This window comes from Hemitrygon akajei, chromosome 16, assembly GCF_048418815.1.
Source record: "Hemitrygon akajei chromosome 16, sHemAka1.3, whole genome shotgun sequence".
Classification (NCBI taxonomy): Eukaryota; Metazoa; Chordata; class Chondrichthyes; order Myliobatiformes; family Dasyatidae; genus Hemitrygon; species Hemitrygon akajei.
In genome coordinates, this window is record NC_133139.1 from 76,665,554 (window position 1) to 76,687,466 (window position 21,913).

General features: G+C 41.2%; 1 protein-coding gene across 1 annotated transcript in view; it reads right to left on the reverse strand.

Annotated features, from left to right (window-relative positions):
- Nucleotides 1–21,913, reverse strand: part of tecrb (trans-2,3-enoyl-CoA reductase b) — an 83,301-nt gene that overhangs the window by 26,562 nt on the left and 34,826 nt on the right. The window contains exons 4-8 of the mRNA XM_073069246.1: nt 20,891–20,935; nt 19,409–19,512; nt 16,628–16,743; nt 15,738–15,843; nt 170–242 (exon numbers count right to left, since the gene is read on the reverse strand). Of these exons, the coding sequence (XP_072925347.1) occupies nt 170–242; nt 15,738–15,843; nt 16,628–16,743; nt 19,409–19,512; nt 20,891–20,935 (444 nt within the window). The remainder of the gene's footprint in view (nt 1–169; nt 243–15,737; nt 15,844–16,627; nt 16,744–19,408; nt 19,513–20,890; nt 20,936–21,913) is intronic.

Sequence of the window (21,913 nt, forward strand, 5' to 3'; positions counted from 1 at the left end):
CATCCTGTTTATTTTGCTCCACGGACACTGATGAAATTTGTTACCAAACCCCAGCAGCCAAGAGCTCTGAGATAAAATTAAATAGCTGCATCCTTGGACTGATGTTACTCCCACAATAGGTGCTACACAGAGAGCACAGTTTGCTAAAGTAATATGTGGCATGACTTACCAGGAGGCGTGTAGAGTGGGTGGTTGATGTGATATGCCAGCCAGGCGGCAAAGCCCCAGTAGTATGTACAATTCTAAAGAGGAAAAGAAGGGTAAAATAGTATTCACAACAAGAATTTGGACTTGAGTTTATAGCAAAAAGTGTGACGGCTTAGATCAAGCCAAAATATTCATTAATATGGCTGAATACCCTGGATAACATATGGACAGATCTAATTGAAAATCAGCATGTGTCTGACAGACTGACAAACTCACCAAGTGTACACAAATCCACAGATGTGTGTTCCATCCATCCAATGTGGACTGTGAATACACATACACTCACACTCCATCCTTTAGGAGGCACATAACATTCACCCTGGACTAATCTGATGGATATTTTCCTGAAATTTCGGCCTGATGACTCCAGACTGCTTGCCAGTTTACTTGGTCACAGCCTAATGGCACACAGACCAATAGCAATTGTTGGTTTTATCAACTTTTTAAAACAATTTAACTCTCTACCAGCACATTCACTTGCTACCGTTCTTGGAATGTGGCAGAGTCTTAGCAAATGTATTTATTGCTCATTCCTAGTTTCCATGAGATGTTGGTGAACTGCTCGAAGCACTACGATACTCAGTAATGCTCAATAGTACTGACCCAGTGACAACAAATGTGTAACAGAGCAGTTTTGTAATGCTGCACTAACCTTGCCCCTTTGCCCAGTTGGTCACTCCTTCTCATTCTGTCCCTGACCAAGTTTCCCCAGTACACTTTGCCCTCCCATTCTGCAGTTCTTGGGAGTTCACCAGTTACACACCCCAATAGTAAAATGATCACTAGCTTGGCTAATCAAAGTAATCCCCTCAGTCAACGTGCTCTGCTGGTTTATAACATAAAACTAAGGATTCCAGAAACAGGCATTTCAAACAGTTTCATTTATTTTCACTAGCACCGTTACATCAGTTCGTAGACAGCAGAATGGCTGCAAAAGATCTGAGGGACAGTTTGACGCATCCTAAAAATAATGCCTGGGTTAGTGGGAACAGATGCAAGACACCCTACACAGCCAACACCACTGGGGGGGGGGGAAGAATTATTCTCTTATATTCATCTGAGCATATGGACACTGGCCTATGTGTTTAACTAAAGGTTTACTGTGGAATAAAACTGTAGGATGTTAGAATCCCTGTTTAAAATGCTCCATTTCTGCATCTGAAATAATTATGACAGTCTGGACACATGATTATCCACCACTCCCTTCCCCTCAGACCAACAGCAGAATTTTCTCGTCCTTCTACGCCAGGTGGAGTCAGATTTAACCTCTCAGTCTGGCTTTGCTAGAGAGGTGTGGAGGTTGGACCTGATGGTAGGTGAATAGTTATATTGGAAAATTAAAGACAAAGGGAGTCATAGAAAAAGCCTCTGTATATTTGTAAGTTTTTGTACATGCATGTTTGTTTTTCCATTCGTCTCCTTGTAATTTTTTTTTCTTCACAACTTCTGGGCAGCTTTTGCTCTTTTTCCTCCCAGCATTAAATAAAACCCCTTTGCACTAACATGCTGTTGCAACTTACCATCTGTTTTCTTCCCAACTGGTGACCCTCGTCAGGTACACTTACCCACACCGGATAGCAAGGTGTGACATAATGTAAGCCCAGGTCTGGGTAGGAGCCCAGTTGTAATTGCTCCTATACAACTGCTGCCTTTAGTTTTGTAAGTGGTAAAATGTTATTGAAATCACCTCTGTCATTTATCCAATAGATAGGGCAATCAGAAGCTGTGACACTGCAGTGGTGGACAGAGTGGCTACCAAGCTCAACCATGAAACATGCACTGTTCCTAGATCCCAAGAAGCTTCTCCTAGCATTGCAGAAACTCTACCATTCAAGTTTGTTTATGCTTCTGGGCAATGAGCTTCTGAGTTGGTAACAGCTGAGGATCTAGAAAGGGGCAGAAGGCAGTAATGATAGTAGATTTTATCAAGTTCAAGGTGGTTATTAATCAATGCAGGAGAAGGTGAAAACGAAACTGTTCCTGCTTACAGTTGACTTGCTTTTCCAGGTTCGTGTACGAGAACTCTAGGAGAAGGTCATTGGGTCAGCTTGTCCAAACTAACACAAGGCAATCTACTGAACTGGACTGAGTAGTGGAGAACATATACCTGCATGGACCAGATTGGAATGCATTTTAAAAAGTCAGACCTGCCTAATTTTACAAATATTTAGTCAATTACATATCGTGTTCCCAGAATAACTTGATTTAAAATTGAACTGTCTGAGGAGCAGTTTGAAGGTTTGTATCACTCTAACTGGCTTCAAGTATGTAACATGATATTATCGGAGGATGTACTAAAGGGGGTCAGGATCAAATTCAGTTAGATCAACATAACTGATCATGCCTTGACCTTCCACTTCCAGAGAAATGCAGGACACATTTATTTGGTTGAAGGATACCTGAAGCAAGCTGTTTCAATAACGTCACTACCTGCCCTAAAAACATAGTCTCTACATTTGTGGACAATGTTCTCTCAAGCTCAAGACGGTTAATTTGTAAATAAAATACTACTAGAAATGCAAGATAAAACTGGGCAGGTTTGTTGACCTGAAATTTTGACTCCATTTCATGTGGAGTCCATCAGAGGTTTCTGTTCTTACTTTAGTTTAAATTATGAGTGTTGGTTGTAAATGAAGCTCCTATTCCCCACAGCTCAACAGATGAACTAGTGACCTAATTGAAGTGTTTAAGCAGTTTAAAGGATTTGAAAAGATAGAGTTTGGGGGGGAGGGAGATGCTGAATGTGGAAAGGAAGAAAAAGAATACAAAGGAAGGTAATTGTTAATTAGACTGGAAAACAAAGATGTTGCTTCCTCAACACTTCTGGGTGTATCTTATGGACTTTGGGCTGCTGATCATTAAAAATCACCATGAAATTTCTGTATCACATACCATTTTTTTTTTAATTGCCTATATTTGTTTCAATTTATAATTTAAGTCAGAATAACTGATACCAAGATTAAGCAAGGCATTTTGGTTGGTCCACAAATGAAACAGGTCATCAATGACAGGCAATTCAAAGAACTTATAGGATGGAGAGAAAAATGGCATGGAAGGCATTGATGTTGAAAATTTTCTTGGCAATTATAGAGCACCAAACTACGTGTAGCTAGTTGACAACATGCTTCGAGCCAACAAAACCATGAAATGCAACATGTCACAAAAGCTTTATTTTCTACATTCCCATTTAGACTTCTTCCCTGCAAATCTTGGCTTATCAGTGATGTACATGGTGAAAGGTTTACCAGGAAATTGCAGTCATGGAGAAACAATATCAGGGCAACTGGAATCCATCAATGCTGGCTAATTATTGCTGGACACTTAAGCGAAAAGTCCAGACACAGAGTACAAATGAAAATCATCAACAAAACATTTTAATCTTAGTTGAGTTATTGCAAAGTGACAGCACCATTATGCAATTGAAAGCACTACATTTAATAAAAGTTAATTCCTTGTTTTTCCAAATTCCTATGTGATACAAGTAGTCCGAAATTATATTTGTGGTCAGCTTCAAGCAGTCTCTGAAACTTGGCTAAAGGATGGCTGCCACTGGGAGCTGAACGTCCGAGGATATACAGTGTATCAAAAAGATAGGTTAGTAGGTAGAGGGGTGATGTGGCCCTGTATATAAGAAATGATATTAAATCATTAGAAAGGGATGACATAGGATCAGAAGGTGTAGAGTCTCTATGGGTTAAGAAATGGCAAGGGTAAAAGGACCCTAATGGTAGTTGTATACAGGCCTCTGAACAGCAGCTGGGACGCAAATTACAGCAGGAGACAGAAAAGGCGTGTCAGAAGGGCAATGTCATGATAATCGTTGGGGATTTTAACATGAAAGGGATGCCTTTTCAGAACAGCTTATTGTTGAGCCCACTCGGGAATCAGCTGTGCTGGACTGGATGTTGTGCAATGATCCAGAGGTGATAAAAGAGCTGAAGTTTAAGGAACTCCGAGGGAACAGTGATCACAATATGATCAAGTTCACTTTGAAATTTGAGAAGGAGAAATTAAAGTCCAATGTGTCGGTATTTCAGTGGAATAAAGGAAACTACAATGGCATGAGAGGGGAACTGGCTAAGGTTAAGGGACACCAGCAGGAAGGACAGCAGAGCAGCAATAGCTGAAGTTTCTGAGAAAAAATAAGGAAGTACAAGACAGATATATTCCAAATAAGAAGAAATCCTCGAATGGAAGGAGGACACTACCATGGCTGACAAGTGAAGTCAGAGCCAAAGGAAAAGAGAGGTGCAGATTTCCAAGATGGCGGCACGACGCAGCTTGCAGCGGCCACTCCGGAGCTGATTATCTGTTATTTGTGAAGCGGGGTGCTGTGCGCAATCATAATCGATTGAAAACGGACATGGGAGCACGGAGGAACATCGGGAAATCTCCGGGAAGACCTTCTTCGTTGCTGCTGCTGCTGTGAGGTCCGGGACGCTGCTGGGAAGAATGGGTCCCCAGTTCTCGGGGTCGCGTTGCCGATGGCCGTTGGCGGGGCCGCCTTAATACGCTCGGCAGAGGATGGTGCTCGGAGAAGCTGTGCCGGAGGGGATGGTCGTCGGCTCGGAGGTTCGACGGACTCGGAGTCCGCTGCAGTCAGGTTGCTTTCATTGTGTGCTGCGTCTGAGAGGCTGAGTCGGGCGGCGCCGTGGAAGTCCATAGCGGGGGTATTCCCTTCTGCCGCCAGCGTGGGATGGCGAGTCTATCGGGACCCTGGGGACTTGTGGAAACTGTGTGGTGATTTCTTTTGAACTTATAGTCCTTTAACATTTTTGGACTATTTTTTTTATCAATTATGCTATTGTTTGCACTGTTGTAACTATATGTTGTAACTATGTAGTTTTGTGCAGGTCTTGTAGCTTTAGTTTTTGGTCTTGTTTGTCTGGTGGATTTGGAGCTCCTTTCTGGGGAACGCACTAAGACGGTAGCGCGATATTAATATGCAGCAGCCTCTCCGGACTCTGGACTGGGGATTGCCAAACATTATGTGGATTTTCTGGTGTAGTCTGTTTTGTCATATGCTTTTGTGATATCATTCTGGAGGAACGTTGTCTCATTTTTTAACTGCATTGCATTTGTGGTTTCTAAATGACAATAAACTGAATCTGAATCTGAATACAAGGAAGCCTAAGCTAGTGGAAAGATAGAGGATTGGGAAACTTTTAAAAACTTGCAGAAGGAAACTAAGAAGGTCATTAGGAAGGAAAAGATGAATTATGAAAGGAGGCTGGCGGCTAATATCAAAGAAGATACTAAAAGCTTTTTTAAGTATATAAAGGATAAAAGAGAGTCGATGGTACACATAGGACCAATAGAAAATGACACTGGAGATATTGTAATGAGGAGACGCAGAGATGGCAGAGGAACTGAATGAGTATTTTACATCAGTCTTCACAGTGGAAGACGTCTGCAGTATATCGGACATTTGAGAGTGTCAGGGAAGTGAAGTTTGTGCAGTGAAAATTACGATGAGAAGATGCTCAGGAAGCTTAATAGTCCAAGGGTGGATAAGTCTCCTGGACCTGATGGAATGCACCCTTGGGTTCTGAGGGATGTAGCTAGAGAGATTGCGGAGGCATTAACAATGATTTTTTAAGAATCAATAGATTCTGGCATTGTACCAGATGACTGGAAAATTGCAAATGTTACTCCGCTATTTAAGAAGGGTGGGAGGCAGCAGAAAGGAAACTATAGACCTATTAGCCTGATATCAGTGGTTGGGAAGTTGTTGGAATCAATTGTTAGGGATGAGATTATGGAGTACCTAGAGGCACATGACAAGATAGACCAAAGCCAGCATGGTTTCCTAAGAGGAAAATCCTGCCCAACAAACTTACTGCAATTCTTTGAGGAAATTACAAGCAGGGTAGACAAAGGAGATGCAGTAGACATGGTGTACTTGGATTTTCAGAAGGCCTTTGACAAGTTGCCGTACATGAGGCTGCTTAGAAAGATAAGAGCCCATGGATTTACAGGGAAGTTGCTAGCATGGGTGGAGCATTGGCTGACTGGCAGAAAACAGTATAATTTAAGGGATCCTCTTCTGGGTGGCTGCTGATTACCAGAGGAGATCCACAGGGGTCGGTGTCGGCGTTGCTTTTTATGATGTATGTCAATGATTTAGACTATGGAATTAATAGATCTGTGGCTACATTTGTCGATGATACAAAGATATGTGGAGGAGCCAGTAGTGTTGAGGAAACAGAGAGCCTGCAGAGAGACTTAGATAGTTTAGGGGAATGGGCAAAGAAGTGGCAAATAAAATACAATGTTGGAAAGGGTATGGTCATGCACTTTGATGGAAGAAATAAAGGGGCAGACTATTATTTAGATGGAGGGAGAATTCAAAATGCAGAGATGCAAAGGGACTCGGGAGTCCTTGTGCAGGATACCCTAAAGGTTAACCTCTAGGTTGAGTCGGTGGTGAAGAAGGCAAATGTAATTTGGCATTCATTTCTAGAGGTATAGAATATAAGAGCAGGAATGTGATGTTGAGGCTCTATAAGGCATTCACGAGACCACACTTGGAGAGTGCCGGGGTTAGGACTCAATGTATTTAAGTAAACTACTTAAGAACTTTTTAAAAGCTATTATTAATGCTTTTTGAGAGGGTGATTTTAGATGCATATCATATTTTTACTGAGTTAAGTATTGTTTGTAATTAGTTTTGCTACAATAAGTGTATGGGACATTGGAAAAAATGTTGAATTTCCCCATGGGGATGAATAAAGTATCTATCTATCTATCTATCTATTTATTATGTGCAGTTTTGGGCTTCTTATTTTAGAAAGGAAATGCTGACATTGGAGAGGATTCAGAGAAGATTCACAAGAATTATTCCAGGAATGAAAGGGTTACCATATGAGGAACGTCTGGCAGCTCTTGGGCTGTATTCCCTGGAATTCAGGAGAATGAGGGATCTCAGAAACATTCCGTATGTTAAAAGGCCTGAAAAGATTAGATATGGCAAAGTTATTTTGCATGGTAGGGGATTCTAGTACAAGAGAGCACGACTTCAGGATTGAAGGACATCCATTTAGAACCGAGATGTAGAGAAATTACTTTAGTCAGAGGGTGGTAAATCTGTGGAATTTGTTGCCACAAGAAGCTGTGGAGGCCAGGTCATTGGGTGTATTTAAGGCAGTGATAGATAGCTTCTTGATTAGCCAGGGCATCAAAGGGTATGGGGTGAAAGCAGGGGAGTGGGGATGACTGGATGAGCAGAGCAGAGCACACTCAGTGGGTCAAATGGCCTAATTCTGCTACTAATTCTTATGGTCTAACATAAACAAAAGAAAATTCTGAGGAACCAACACTTTTGAAAAAATGTGTTGTGCAATATTAGTTTAATATTGCCACATGGATTGAGATACAGAGTTTGCATGCCATCCAAACACATCATTTTATATATAAGTGAAACAGAAAGAGCAAAATAGTGTTGAAAGGGTGAGAAGGATGAAATAAATGAATAAGGGAGGGAAGGACTTTCTGTGGTTAGCACCTATAGTAAGTTGTGTAACAACATTAGAGCAAGTAGTTAAAGGACAGATGTTTATAAGCAGGTCTTCACACAGAAGAACGATCTGAATCACCTTTTCCCCCCCACAAAAGCCTCTGAGACTGGAAAATTCAAAACATTGATAAGATTGTATTTCACTAGGGTTTATGAATTACAGAAATGAAAACCGATAAAGCTCCTGATCGGGCATTATGGAAGGACAGAAAATGTTCAAAGAGCTGGAAGTTCCTCATTTCCCATGAACTAATTATTATTTGGACTAGTTTGATTGGCATAGATGAGTTGGGCTGAAAGGCATCTTTCTGTGCTGACTTTAATACGCAGTCTCCGGAAAAGGGAATAGATTTATGCAGTGTTGACCATAACTTGGCACAACTCTTGCCATCGTTTGCTCAAACCTTAGGAGTCATCAGCTTGTGAACAAAATCAAGCCGACACAGTTCATTTCAATTCATTAACAGAAAGGGAATGCGATGCAGCTTGCTTCTCAGCACTATTGCTTTCACTACAACAGTAAGCCACCAGATCCTGTTGTATTGTATAACATGCTCGATACAGTGGAATCCAAAATGCCATTTAATAGAAATTTAAAACAGTACTATTCAATATTTTTAAAAAAACTTTAGAAATTAAAATTCCTACTTTGTAAGTAGTTCCTGTAAATCATCTTAGTCTTTTACCATTTGGTTATACAGGGGTCAATGTAGAGCCATCAACTAACTCCAAACTCAGCTGCAGAGGTTCAAAATATTACAGGATAGGCCAGTGTCACAGTAGGTAGTACTGCTACTGCACAGCTCCAGTGCCCCCAGGTTCAATCCTGACCACAGGTGCTCCTTGTTCAGCTTGTTCCTCTGCCACCAGATTCCTGAATGGACATTGAACCCACTAACACTACCTCACTAGGCAGTGGCAGAGGTGATTAACCAAGAAATAACTTAGGCTTGTAAGAACAGAACGGGAGTTGTCATGGGGGATTTTAACTTCCACCTAGATTGGGTGAATCAGGTTGGTCAAGGAAGCCTTGAGGAGGACTTCATAGATTGCATCTGTGATGGCTTTCTTGTGCAGCATGTTAGTGAACCCAAAAGAGAAAATGCTATCTTAGATCTAGTCCTGTGCAATGAGACAGGTAAGATTAACGACCTTGTAGTCAGGGATCCTCTTGGAAAGAGTGATCATAGTATGATTAACTTTCCATTCAGATGGAGGATGAAATAGATCTAAAACTAGTGTATTATGCTTGAACAAGGGAGACTACAACAGGATGAGGGAGGAGTTGGCTAATGTAGATTGGGAGCGCAGGCTATTTGGTAGGACAGTTGAGGAACAGTGGAATACTTTCAAAGAGATTTTTCACAGTGCTCAACAAAAGTATATTCCAGTCAAAAGCAAGGACAGTAAGTGTGGGGAGAGCCAGCCTTGGATAACTAAGGAAATAAAAGATAGTATCAAATTAAAAGCTCATGTGTGCAAAGTCGCAAAGAGTAGCGAGACTGGAGGATTGGGAAAACCTTAAAAAGCAACAAAGAACAACTAAACAAGAAATAAGGAAAGGGAAGATAGAGAATGAAAGTAAATTAGCACAAAATGTAAAAACAGATAGCAAAAGTTTTTATAAATATATAAAGCAGAAGAGGGTGGCTAAAGTCAACGTATGTCCCTTGGAAGGCGAGAAGGGGAAATTGATATTGGGTGATAAGGGAATGGCTGAGGCATTGAACGACTATTTTGTGTCGGTCTTCATGGTGAAGGACACGTCTAATATGCCAAAGAATGATGTTATGGACGATAAAATCACTGTCACTAAAGAGATAGTGGTCAGCAAACCAGAGGGCCTAAGGTAGATAAGTCCCCTGGTCCTGATGGGATGCATCTCAGGGTGCTGAGGGAATTGGTGGAAGTCATAGTAGATGCACTGGTAATCATTTATCAAAATTCTCTAGACTCTGAGCAAGTCCCGGTGGATTGGAAGACAGCAAATGTCACATCACTTTTTAACAAAGGACGTAGGCAAAAGACGGGCAACTATAGGCCAGTTAGCTTAACATCTGTAGTCAGGAAAATGCTTGAAGCCGTCATTAAAGAAGAAATAGCAAAACATTTAGAAAGGAGTGGTTCCATTAGACAGATGCAGCATGGATTCAGAAAGGGCAGGTCCTGTTTGACAAACTTACTGGAGTTCTTCGAGGACATAATGAGTGCAGTGGATAGAGGGGAACAGGTGGATGTCGTCTACTTGGATTTACAAAAGGCGTTCGATAAGGTGCCGCACAAGAGACTTACAAATAACATACGGATGCATTGAGTCGGAGAAAGTGTATTGGCATGGATAGTGGATTGGTTAACCAATAGAAGGCAGAGAGTTGGTATAAATGACTCCAGTTGGCAGTCAGTGGTGAGTGGGGTGCTGCAGGGGTCGGTGCTGGACCCGCAGCTATTTACCATTTACATTGATGTTTTGGAAGAGGGGACTGAGTGTAGTGTAGCAAAATTTGCTGATGACACTAAACTGAACGGAAAAGCAAATTGTACAAATTGTGGAGAGTCTGCAGCAGGATATAGATATGTTAAGTGAGTGGACCAAGGTCTGGCAGATGGAATACAATGTTAGTAAATGCAAGATCATCCACTTTGGAAGGAATAATAAAAGAGCAGATTATTATTTAAATAGTGAAAGATTGCAGCATGCTGTTGCGCAGAGGGACTTGGGAGTGCTTGTGCATGAATTGAAAAAAGTTGGCTTGCAGGTGTAACAGGTTATTAAGAAACCAAACGGAATGTTGGCCTTCATTGCTGGAGGGATTGAATTCAAGAGCAGAGGTCATGCTGCAACTATACAGGGTACTGGTGAGACCGCACCTGGAGTAGTGTGTGCAGTTCTGGTCTCCATACTTAAGGAAGGATATACTAGCTTTGGAGGCAGAGCAGAGGAGGTTCACCAGGTTGATTCCAGAGATGAAGGAGTTAACCTATGAGGAGAGATTGAGTCGCCTAGGACTATACTCTCTGGAATTCAGCAGAATGAGAAGGGATCTTATAGAAACATACAAAATTTTGAAAGGGATACATAAGATAGAAGTAGGAAAGCTGTTTCCATTGGTAGGTAAGACTAGAACTAGGGGACATTGCCTCAAGGTTTAGGGGAGAAGATTTAGGACGGAGATGAGGAGAAATTGTTTTTCCCCAGAGAGTGGTGAATCTGTGGAATTCTCTGCCCAGGGAAGCAGTTGAGGCTTCTTCACTAAATATATTTAAGATGCAGTTAGATAGATTTTTACATAGTAGGGGAATTAAGGGTTATGGGGAAAAGGCAGGTAGATGGAGCTGAGTTTATAGACAGATCAGCCATGATCTTATTAAATGGTGGGGCAGGCTTGATGGACCGGATCACCTATTCCTGCTCCTATTTCTTATGTTTTTATGTACTACTTATTTGACTTTTTATTTATATATACATATTCACTTCCTACTATAATTTACAGATTTTATTATGCATTGTAATATACTGCTGCCACATAACAACAAATTTTACAACATATGCTGGTGATTTTAAACCTGATTCTGATTAGGGGGTGGCAGAGGAATGGGAAGGCAAAGTGGGGGGGAATCTGAATTGGAATCAGGTTTATTATTATTGACGCATGTCTGGAAATTTGTTGCTTTGTAGCAGAAGTATAATGCAAGGCATGAAAATTTACTATGTTACAATAAATAAAAATATAAATAACTAAGCAGTGCAAAGGAGGTCAATAAGATATTGTTCATGGGTTCATGTAATGGACAGTTGATGGACAAATAACAGAGAATAGGTTGCACGGAGATGAAGAGATATGTTCTGATAGCTAGCATAGATTTAATGGACTGAGTGGCCTCATGTTGTGAGCAATAGGAGAAAAAGGAGAGCTTGCAATATTACATGTTAAATAGGTCTGTACAAGACCCATTCTGAGCTAATCGGCTGTATACTAAAGCTATTGAAAATATGACAAACACGAGGAAATCTGCAGATGCTGGAAACTCAAACAACAACACACACAAAATGCTGGTAGGACACAGCAGGCTAGGCAGTACGACGGTTGTCAATATGAGTCTACTAACAGAACAGACCTTATCAATTACCTCAGTACCATACCCTTATTTTGGAGACATTAGACTGCAGACGTTGGAATATGGAGTAACAGTCAATCTGTTGGAGGAATTCAGTGGATTGAGCAGCATCAGTAGGTGGGAAAGGAACTGTCAACATTTGAGACTGAAACCCTGCGTCAGGTCCTGCTGCTCAGCCTGCTGAATTCCTCCAGCAGACTGCTTCTTGTTCTTTTGGTTAAAAATTACCCTCCAGGTAGATGAAGCAACCCAATCAGGCAAAGAAACAACTACATCTGGTCCAGACAATGGCACCAAACCACATGAGGATTTCAACTCAATTCAAAAACACCACAGCAAAACAGAATAATATATTTTAGAGCTACAATGGTCAGAGTAGTGCATCATACCAATCTAAAGTGAGTTCACATTAATCACTCAGCTACAGATGTACAACAAAGCTCTGACCCACAAGAGGGAAGTCAACTTCCCTACAGTAATTGAAAAAAGACAAAAATCAACAAAAACACAAGATTTTAAATTCACACACCATGGAACTGAGCCATGTCCATTGATGAAACACCCATCTTTCTACCCATGAAACGGATTCAAAATGTACATTCAACAGAGTAACCAAATGTCCTGGTTGGAAAACAGCTCTGGCTCCAGGAAGTTTATCTTGTTGATAGTGAGATGTCCCCTTGGTAAAACTGGAAGAAACAGCGCAGAATCACTTAACGTGAAAAGCTTAAGGAGGATGTCTGTGGATCTTGAAGATCAATCATCGCAGCATCTAGATATCACTGCTGGGAGTTCCTCACTTGCGCCAAATGCAAACGTCTTCAGCAGCTTCATCAAAGAACTTCCTTCTATCTTATCGGTCATAATTGGAATGTTCATTGATAATTGAATAATATTCCTTTCATTCATAATTCCTTGGGAAATAAAGGAAGACATACAGCATTCAAGCAAGGCCATATGCAGGTCAAGTAATGTTCACGCCACAAAGGTGCCTGAACAATGACCAATCATGGAGGCAGTTTAACCACCTACTCTTGACATTCAGTGGTATTATCTTTTCAAAGTCTCTCATCATCAATATCGTGGTGCATCAATGGCTGGAATTTTAACTGGATCAGTCAAACAAGTCCATATACTACCAGTTCCAAAATCGAAATGCTGACCAGATGTCAGTTGTTACATGCAATAGACCAAAATCAGGCAGCACTGCTGATAACAACCCAACCCTTCCTGATGAGATTAACACATTCTAAGTACATTTTGAACAGAAAAGCATTGGAATATGACCATCCACCCAACAGACCCTAATGCACCTGAACCCACAGTCACCATTGTGGACACAAGATCAGTTTACCAGAGAGAGAACATGCAGAAAGCATCTGACCTGGATGGTGACCTCAGTCACATCCTTAGATCCTGTGCAGATCAGTGGTTGGGTGTACTTGCAGACAGCTTTAACCACCACCTCCTTCAATCTGAGGTGCACACTTGCTTTAAGAAAACCACTATCATTCTAATACTTAAAAAAACAAGGTAACGAGCCTTAATTACTACTGCCCGGTGGCTTTGAAATCCACCATCATGAAGTGCTTCAATAGGCTGGTCGTGGCATATATTACCTCCAGCCTCCCACGGCAATTTGCCTGTTACCAAAACAGGCCTATAGCAGTTGCCATCCCTCTAGACCTACACTCATCTCTGGAGCATCTGGACAAAAAAGACCTCCACATTAGACTATTGTTTATTGACTGCAGCTCCAACTTCAATACTATGATAACAAGTAAATTCATTTCAAACTCTTAGACCTGGGTCTCAACATCTCCCTTTGCAAGTGGATTCTTGACATCCTGACCAACAGACCAGAATCAGTAAGGACAGGCAGCAACACAGCCAGCACAATCATCCCCAGGGTTGTGCTCAAGGCTGAGTATTCAGCTTCCTACTCTGTACACTGAGAAACGCATGGTCAGAATCTGCTCTAATAGCGTAGCTGTTAGTGCGACACTAATACAACTCGGGGTGTTCTGGAGCTCGGAGTTCAATTCCAATGCCGTTCTGCAAGGAGTCTCACTATGAACGCATGGGTTTTCCCTAGGAGCTCCAGTTTCTTCCCACAGTCCAAAAATGTACCGGGTAGGTTAACTGGTAACTGTAAGTTGTCCTGTGACAAGGGTTACTCAGGGTTGTGGGGTTGTTGAGGTGGCGTGACTCAAAGGACCTACTCCATGCTGTATCGCTAAACAAACAAATCCATCTCCACGTTTCCAGGTGATACAGCTACAGTGACCATATGTCAAATAAGGACAAGTCAAGAGTAGAAGGAGATAGATAGCCCTGTGACATGGTGCACTTAATGTTAGCAAAATAAAAGAGCTGGCCATTACCTTCAGGAAGCAGAGCCTTGTTGGTGTAAATAGGAGCAGAGCTGTGGTTGAGCAGGTTAAGTTCCTGGAAGCGAACAACACTAATAACCTGATCTGCTTGAATCATTATTATGCCACTGCCAAGAAATCTCATCAGAGCCTCTACTTCCTCAGGACGCTAAAGAAATTAGACATGCCCCCTTTGACCTTTACCAGTGCATCATAGAGAACATCCTATCTGGGTGCCTCATCGTTTGGTATGGCAACTGCTCTGTCCACGGCCACAGAAATGGCGTGTTGGGGAGGCAGCATTAAGAAGAGGGACGCCTCACGTCTTAATAAGCTGGTAAGGAAGGCGGGCTCTGTCGTGGGCAAAGTACTGGAGAGTATAACATCGGTAGCAGAGCAAAGGGTGCTGAGTAGGCTACGGTCAATTATGGAAAACCCTGAACATCCTCTACATAGCACCATCCAGAGACAGAGAAGCAGTTTCAGCGACAGGTTGCTATCGATGCAATGCTCCTCAGACAGGATGAAGAGATCAATACTCCCCAATGCCATTTGGCTTTACAATTCAACCGCCAGGAGTAAGATATGTTAAAGTGCCGGGGTTAGGACTCAATGTATTTAAGTAAACTACTTAAGAACTTTTTAAAAGCTATTATTAATGCTTTTTGAGAGGGTGATTTTAGATGCATATCATATTTTTACTGAGTTAAGTATTGTATGTAATTAGTTTTGCTACAATAAGTGTATGGGACATTGGAAAAAATGTTGAATTTCCCCATGGGGATGAATAAAGTATCTATCTATCTATCTAGAAATTGCTGAACTGTGGACACAGCTCAGCACATCACAGAAACCAACCTCCCCTTCATGGACTCTGCCTACACTTCTCACTCCACGGTAAAGAAGCCAGCATTATCAAAGACCCCACCAACCCCAGATATTTTCATTTCCCTCTCTCATCAGGCAGAAAATACAACAACCTAAAAGCACATACCACCAGGTTCTATCCCACTGTCTTGTCTTCTGAACGGTTCTCTTGTACAACGAAATGGACTCTTGACCTCACTATCTACCTGATTATTGTCTTACCTGGACTACACTTTCTCTGTAACTTTAATATTTTATTTGCACTCTGTTAATGTTTTTCCTTGTACTATCTCAATGCATTGTTGTAATTAATTCATCTGTATGAACTGTATGCAAGACAAGCTTTTCACTGTATTCTCGGTACATGATAACAATAAATCAATACACTAATATGCTGGGTTGAAACCTTGTATTAGAATCCTGATGTAGGTTTCAACCTGTAAACTGACAACTTATTTCTCCCTTACAGATGCTGATTAACCCACAGAGTTCCACCAGCAGGTGCTTTGTTGCTCAAATTTGAGCATCAGCAATTTCTTGTATCATCAAGTTCTATGTCCCCTAGCCAGGGGCCTTATTTACCAGGCAAGTGAAAAGCTCTATACTGAAGGGCAAATTGAACACAATCAGAAAGTAAGCATAATACAAGTCACTTTTACCTTAAAGATGTTGCGCAATGGCATGGTGCCATGGGAGAAGCGGTGAACAAATAACGTCTCTAGCAGCCTCTTAATGTAGTGGAAGGAGTGGCAAATACAGGCAAGGCTGTGGGAAGGACAGCAAGAGAAGGGTGACCCTCACTGGATGCCCACCACATAGCACTAGAACTTGACAGAGCATTACTTAACATGGCTAATACCTTGTTGGGTTTCTCATGAAAACAACAGGCAATATATATATATAATAGCAGCCATAAGTAGAGAACGTGTAACCCACATTCTTATCTCCTGCTCTCTTCACTAATGTCTCAGAATCTATTGATACTGTTGTTGATGCCGCCTTCTACACTAAAAATTACAGGTCATACCCAGGTAAACAATGGCTTCCAATTTTACAGATGGTCTTAAGATCATTTTGTCTACAGAAATCTCTTGATAACTATGCCTTCCTAAATTTGTAACTAAGGGCATCAAAACCACACAAGACTAAAAAGAAAGAAAAATTACTAAAAGCGGAAAGAATGAACTACTTCAGCCATCCATAGAAGTTAACTTATGTATATCAAACTTTGAATTTAATAATATTATGAGGCTTGCTTGCATATGCGAATGTATGACCTGTTTACCAAATGTACTTATTCAGTCAGATGGAGAATTGGTGGGGGAGCCAGGAGTTCTCCCATTAAAAAAAAGCAAGAACATCTGTCAGGTAAAACAGATCGTTAATGCTAGAAGACAGAGAAAACAGCAGAATTGTTAATTGTTTGGGCTAACCCTGAGAATAATGCCCATCTACTGCCTAACCCTATTCATTTTCATGAAGTCTCTATGGGCTTTGGATTACTTAAATCTAGACAAATGGTAACACAAGTTGACAAATTTTAACTTACTGTACAACCGAATGTGGACTTGAGGTGAAAGCATGTTTAGGACCATAAATAAACGGCAGCCGGAAATAGAACAGCAGGTAAATTAACAAAGGCCCAGCATACTCCGTGAGGAACACCTAGACAGACATAACAAAGCACATCAAATCCATTTCTGTCATTTAATGCATTTCCAGAACAACGTACTTATTTAGTTTGCTCCATTTTCTTTATGGATAAAATGTTTTAATTCACTAAGCCTCTTTAAAGAATAGAGGGGGAAGGGAAGGGCTACAGTAAGTTAACATACAGGCAGTCATCGGGTTACGAATGTGTTCTGTTCCTGAGTCCGTCTTTAAGTCGGATTTGTATGTAAGTTGGAACAAGTACATCCGGTATTATTTAGCGTCGGTCAGTCAAACGTTTGTCTTAGTATATAGTACATATTTTACATTTCTATGCATATAAAACACTTAAGACACGTATGTATTCCAATAATTAAACCACTGCATTGCTTAGTAATAATTGTAGCTTTCATTGGGGCAGGGTTTTTCACATGCTCCATTTTTCTCACTTTATCCTTTAAAATTGTTCCAATCGTTGACTGACTGTAGCCTAACGCTTTTCCAATGACCGATGACGTTTCACCTCTTTCTAAACGCTTTATTATTTCTACTTTATTTTCAATCGCGATCGCTTCCTGTCAACAGAACAGAAACACTGTGGGTGGCGGGTCCAAACCTCCGCCGGCTCCCAAGGTCCACTGGGTCCTAATGACCACTGCACTGAATTCCCCAGGTCCTAAAGTCCACCACACTGAGCTAGGTTAAATGGGACAAGTGGGGGCTGTGCTGGGTTTGGGTATTTGATCCTCCTCAATATTCCAAGTGGGAATTTAAACTGGAGGTGGCAGTGTTTTTTTTTACAAAGTCGAGTTGTGAGCTCGACATTAACCTGGCATAGGAGCAGTCTATCACTGGATCGAACTTGGGAACCTTCGTTCTCGAGCCCAGCGCTGATCTCACTGCACCACCAGCCAACCGGAAAAGGGGGGGGGGGGGGTGAGGGTGAAGTTTGCTAAGAAAAATTTAAGCCAAATACAAAGTTACACACTCAACACAGTGTCAACGGCAATGACTTAAAATGGCGGAAGGCGTCGCGATCCAACTTAAAATGGCGGATGCCGTTCTCCTTCCTCGGTTTGTAAGTACGAGTTGTTCATAAGTCAGACGTTCGTAACTCGGGGACTACCTGTAGTTGTGAGTTAAAGAAGACTTCTCGATTCGTAAGATGAAACCAACTCAAATCAATAGTTGACATTTACAGTAGTTTGTTCTCTTTCCCTTCACCCTCACCTTTTCACTCTGGCTTCTGCCTTCTACATTTCCAGTCCAGGTGAAGGGTTTTGACATGAAACAGCGACTGTTTATTCCCCTTAGATTTTGCCGGACTTTCTAAGTTCCTCCAGCTTGTATGTGTTGCTCTAGATTTTCAGCATCTACAGAACCTTTTGGTTTTAAGATCAACAGCCAATACATCAAATACCTAGCACAAGAAAAACGTTCACTCAAGAAAGGTGATCACTTGTTCCATTTAGTCTGCACAAACTCACAGAGCAATCTCATTGTCCCCATAACTCGTATTTCTCACACTCCCAGCAACTGCTCCAAATTCTATTACTCTCACACCCTTGAGGAACATTTCAGTGGCCAATTAACCTACTGACTCACACTTTTTTGGTATATTCAAGAAAACAGAAGTCCCAGAGAAACATAGAAAACTTACAGCACAATACAGGCCCTTTAGCTCACAAAGCTGTGCTGAGCATGTCCTTACCTGAGAAATTACCTAGGGTTACCCATAGCCCTCTATTTTTCTGAGCTCCATGTACCTCTCCAGGAATCTCTTAAAAGACCCTATCGTATCCGCCTCCACCACCGTTGCTGGCAGCCCATTCCACGCACTCACCACTCTCTGCGTAAAAAAAATTTACCCCTGATATCTCCTCTGTACCTACGTCAAAGCACTTTAAAACTGTGCCCTCTCGTGCTAGCCATTTCAACTCTGGGAAAAAGCCTCTGACTATCCACACGATCAATGCCTCCCTTCATCTTATACACCTTAAAAGCCAAGGTGTCAGAGGGAGAATGAGCAAATTCCTCATAGACAGCACTAGATTGAACCTAGATCATTGTTACTGTGAGGTAGTAACTCTGATAGCTGCACCACTGTGCCATCCTAACAGCAATGTCCTTCAGATTAGATGATAGGAGGATGTTAAAGATCCCATATCTCTATACAAAACAGGGCAGGACCTTCAATGTTTTGGGGAATATTCTTGCCTTTACCCAGGGATATGTGATGGTTAGGTACAAAACTGATAAGTAACTTATTGCACACAATAACTATGAGGGATTATGGTAAGGTGTCATGTGGTGTCAACAATAGCACAGTAGACTCTCAGGGAAAAAAAACTGGTTCATTCTCATAAAAATGATAAATTCTACAGTTGCTGGAAATCCAAAGCAACACACACACAAAATGCAGAAGGAACTCAGCAGGTCAGGCAGCATCTATGGAAATGAATAAACAGTGGACGTTTCAGGCAGAGACTTTTTTGGAGCAAGGCTGGAACTCCAATCATGGACTGAAGGAATACAGCAGCGTTGGAAGTGCCATCATTTGAGTGAGTTGTTAAAAAGATACAATCTGCATTTTCTGTTGCTGCATTAATTGCTTGGTTCACAGTGTTATTCAGATCCGGCAATGTTTGTGAGCTAAGCATTGACATTATTAAGAACTTACCGTGACCCACCCAATCTGAGCACCAAGGTCTCTGAAGTAAAAAGTGGCTGTGGTACCAACAGGGAGACTCTGCAAGATTTCTTCGTCCTTCAGTGACTTCCCTTCTACAATATCAAGTCAGAGAGATATCTTAAACTACTTCTTCTCAGTTACAAATATAACAATAGCAAATCTCAGGCCAGAGGCTATTGATCAGACTTCTCCATGTCTTTATAAACAGGAGGCTTCAAACCTTTGCCCCCAGTCTCCAACTAATCCATATGACTACTATCAAGACTTGAGAAAACATAGCATTTAAAGCAAATCATTTTTAAAAGGAAATCTCAATCTGGTAGATTAATAAAATACATTAAAGTTTAGAATTACAGCAGACACTTCAGTACTTTGTTAAACACTGCGCAACATTGAAAAATGGGTTCCTTGTCCTGCTCATTTCCTATAACTTGTACGCTGGTTAAATTCCCTTCTGGGGGTTGTAGGAGGAAACCTTGCTGGAGTTCTAGAAGAGTTGCTCTCTTACCTTGTAACTACTTCTAAACAGGAACTCTAGTGGACTACAAGCTACCCATCCTCTCAGTTGGAGACAAAAGGAATGCAAAAGGACAGTATATTTGCAAACAGGAAACACAGTATTTAAAACAAATGGGTTAATCTCTCTTTATGAAATCAATAATTGCCTGCTGCATACAGTGACAGAATTCCTAGCAATGTTTGAATAATGACTCCATCAATCATGCATGAAGAAGACTTTTACACAGAGAATTTGCATGATCTATGTATCCCACACTCAGTCGATTTTACCAGATATATGATCTTGATTTAAGCAACAGATTATGTTGTGGTTTGTCTCGAGTTCAGGGCTGTCCAGTCACCACTTCAATAGATGACACAATGACACCAATATTAATTCAGGAAGCAGGTGTTTTACAGAGGTTAAAGGCCAAACCCTCTAGACCATATACAGAAACATGATGCAAAATATGACATATGTGCACGCACACAATTGATTCCAGCTACCTTGCTAATGGACCCACAGCCAAGATCACATGAATACTACTTCCCAGCTGTTGGAGTTTCACTAAATACACACTGCCCCCATTTCCTGACAAGCCTTGATCCAATTTTGTCCTCTATATCTCCACTTCAATTTAGATTTAGAGATTTAATGAGTAATAAAAGTGAATACATAATTCAGCTCCATAATTTGGTGAATCTGTGCTGCACTCTTTCCAAGAAATCATTCCCCTGAGGTCAGACACAGTATCACAATACCTGTAGGTCACTACAAGGTGATAGGTACACATCCACTCTTAATGATTCACCAGATGATTTTGTTTAGGTCACTAAAAAGTTTACACATAGCAAGGCTCGAGAGGTGTAGACGGCAATGGTGGTGTAATAATACACTTGATACCAAAGTATTGGGGTGGGCACTAGGCAGCGCACTGTGTTCACTAGGCAAGATGTCAGTTTATAACTTACTCGGCTCCAGTCTGAGGGATTGCCTGGCAGGATACCACTGGGCATCTGAAAGAGAAGGAAAATCAATCTCATTAGCACAGACTATGAGTTTGCAACTTACTGGTAAAAAGGGACAACTTAAAATACTGTAAAATCATATATAAAGCAGCCCCATTAATCATTACTACTGATGGCGTAAATGTAAGTACTATTTCATTCTACCATCAATCCCAAAATTATAGGTTAGGGATTATAAGCATTCTTTTATTTTGGGCAGAAACATGACAAATGCCTGGAATATGCTGGGCATTTAGTAGATTTGCTGTCAAAGCAAGAGTTACTATTCAGATTCTGAAAAATTTTACAAATTTGAACCTTTTAGTTATAACTATCAAGCTAAATGCCTGACAACAATAATGGCTTTGACTGTTAAGTTGTGATGATTTCAAATAACTCACACAGAGCCAATTAATCTTAGCTACTGAGTTTGGGGATTGCTAAAATGCACAAACCTGCCATCTATAAAAAGAGACCAGCCAAATTTTCCACTCTATTACTATTCAACAGTAATGCCAGAAGGTAACAGATTCCCCCCACCCCCAACCCTAGCAAGCCTAAAGTTCTGAGGGACTGGGAACAAGAGGAAAAATATCTCCAGCAACATCCAACGGCAAAATATAAATGATCACCATTTTGTTAACAGTCATTGATTAAGAGAGATCCCATTAGAGAACAATAGAATAGTGTCCATTGCTCCAATATTTGATAGGTGTTGGATTTTTTACCTATCCTCATTAGAGAATCATTTCATTAGTCACATAGTCAGGAGCAGGACTTTTACTCCATCAGGTCCATGCTACCCAACTACCACACATTTGTAGTAATCCCTCTTTAATTTTCCAAATCTCCCTTCCACCCTCCCCAGAGACCTCGATAGAGTGGATGTGGAGAGGACGTTTCCAGTTGTGGGAGTGTCTCAGAGCAGAGGGCACACACTCAGAGGGACATCCCTTTAGAAAAGAGATAAGGAAGAATTTCTTTAGC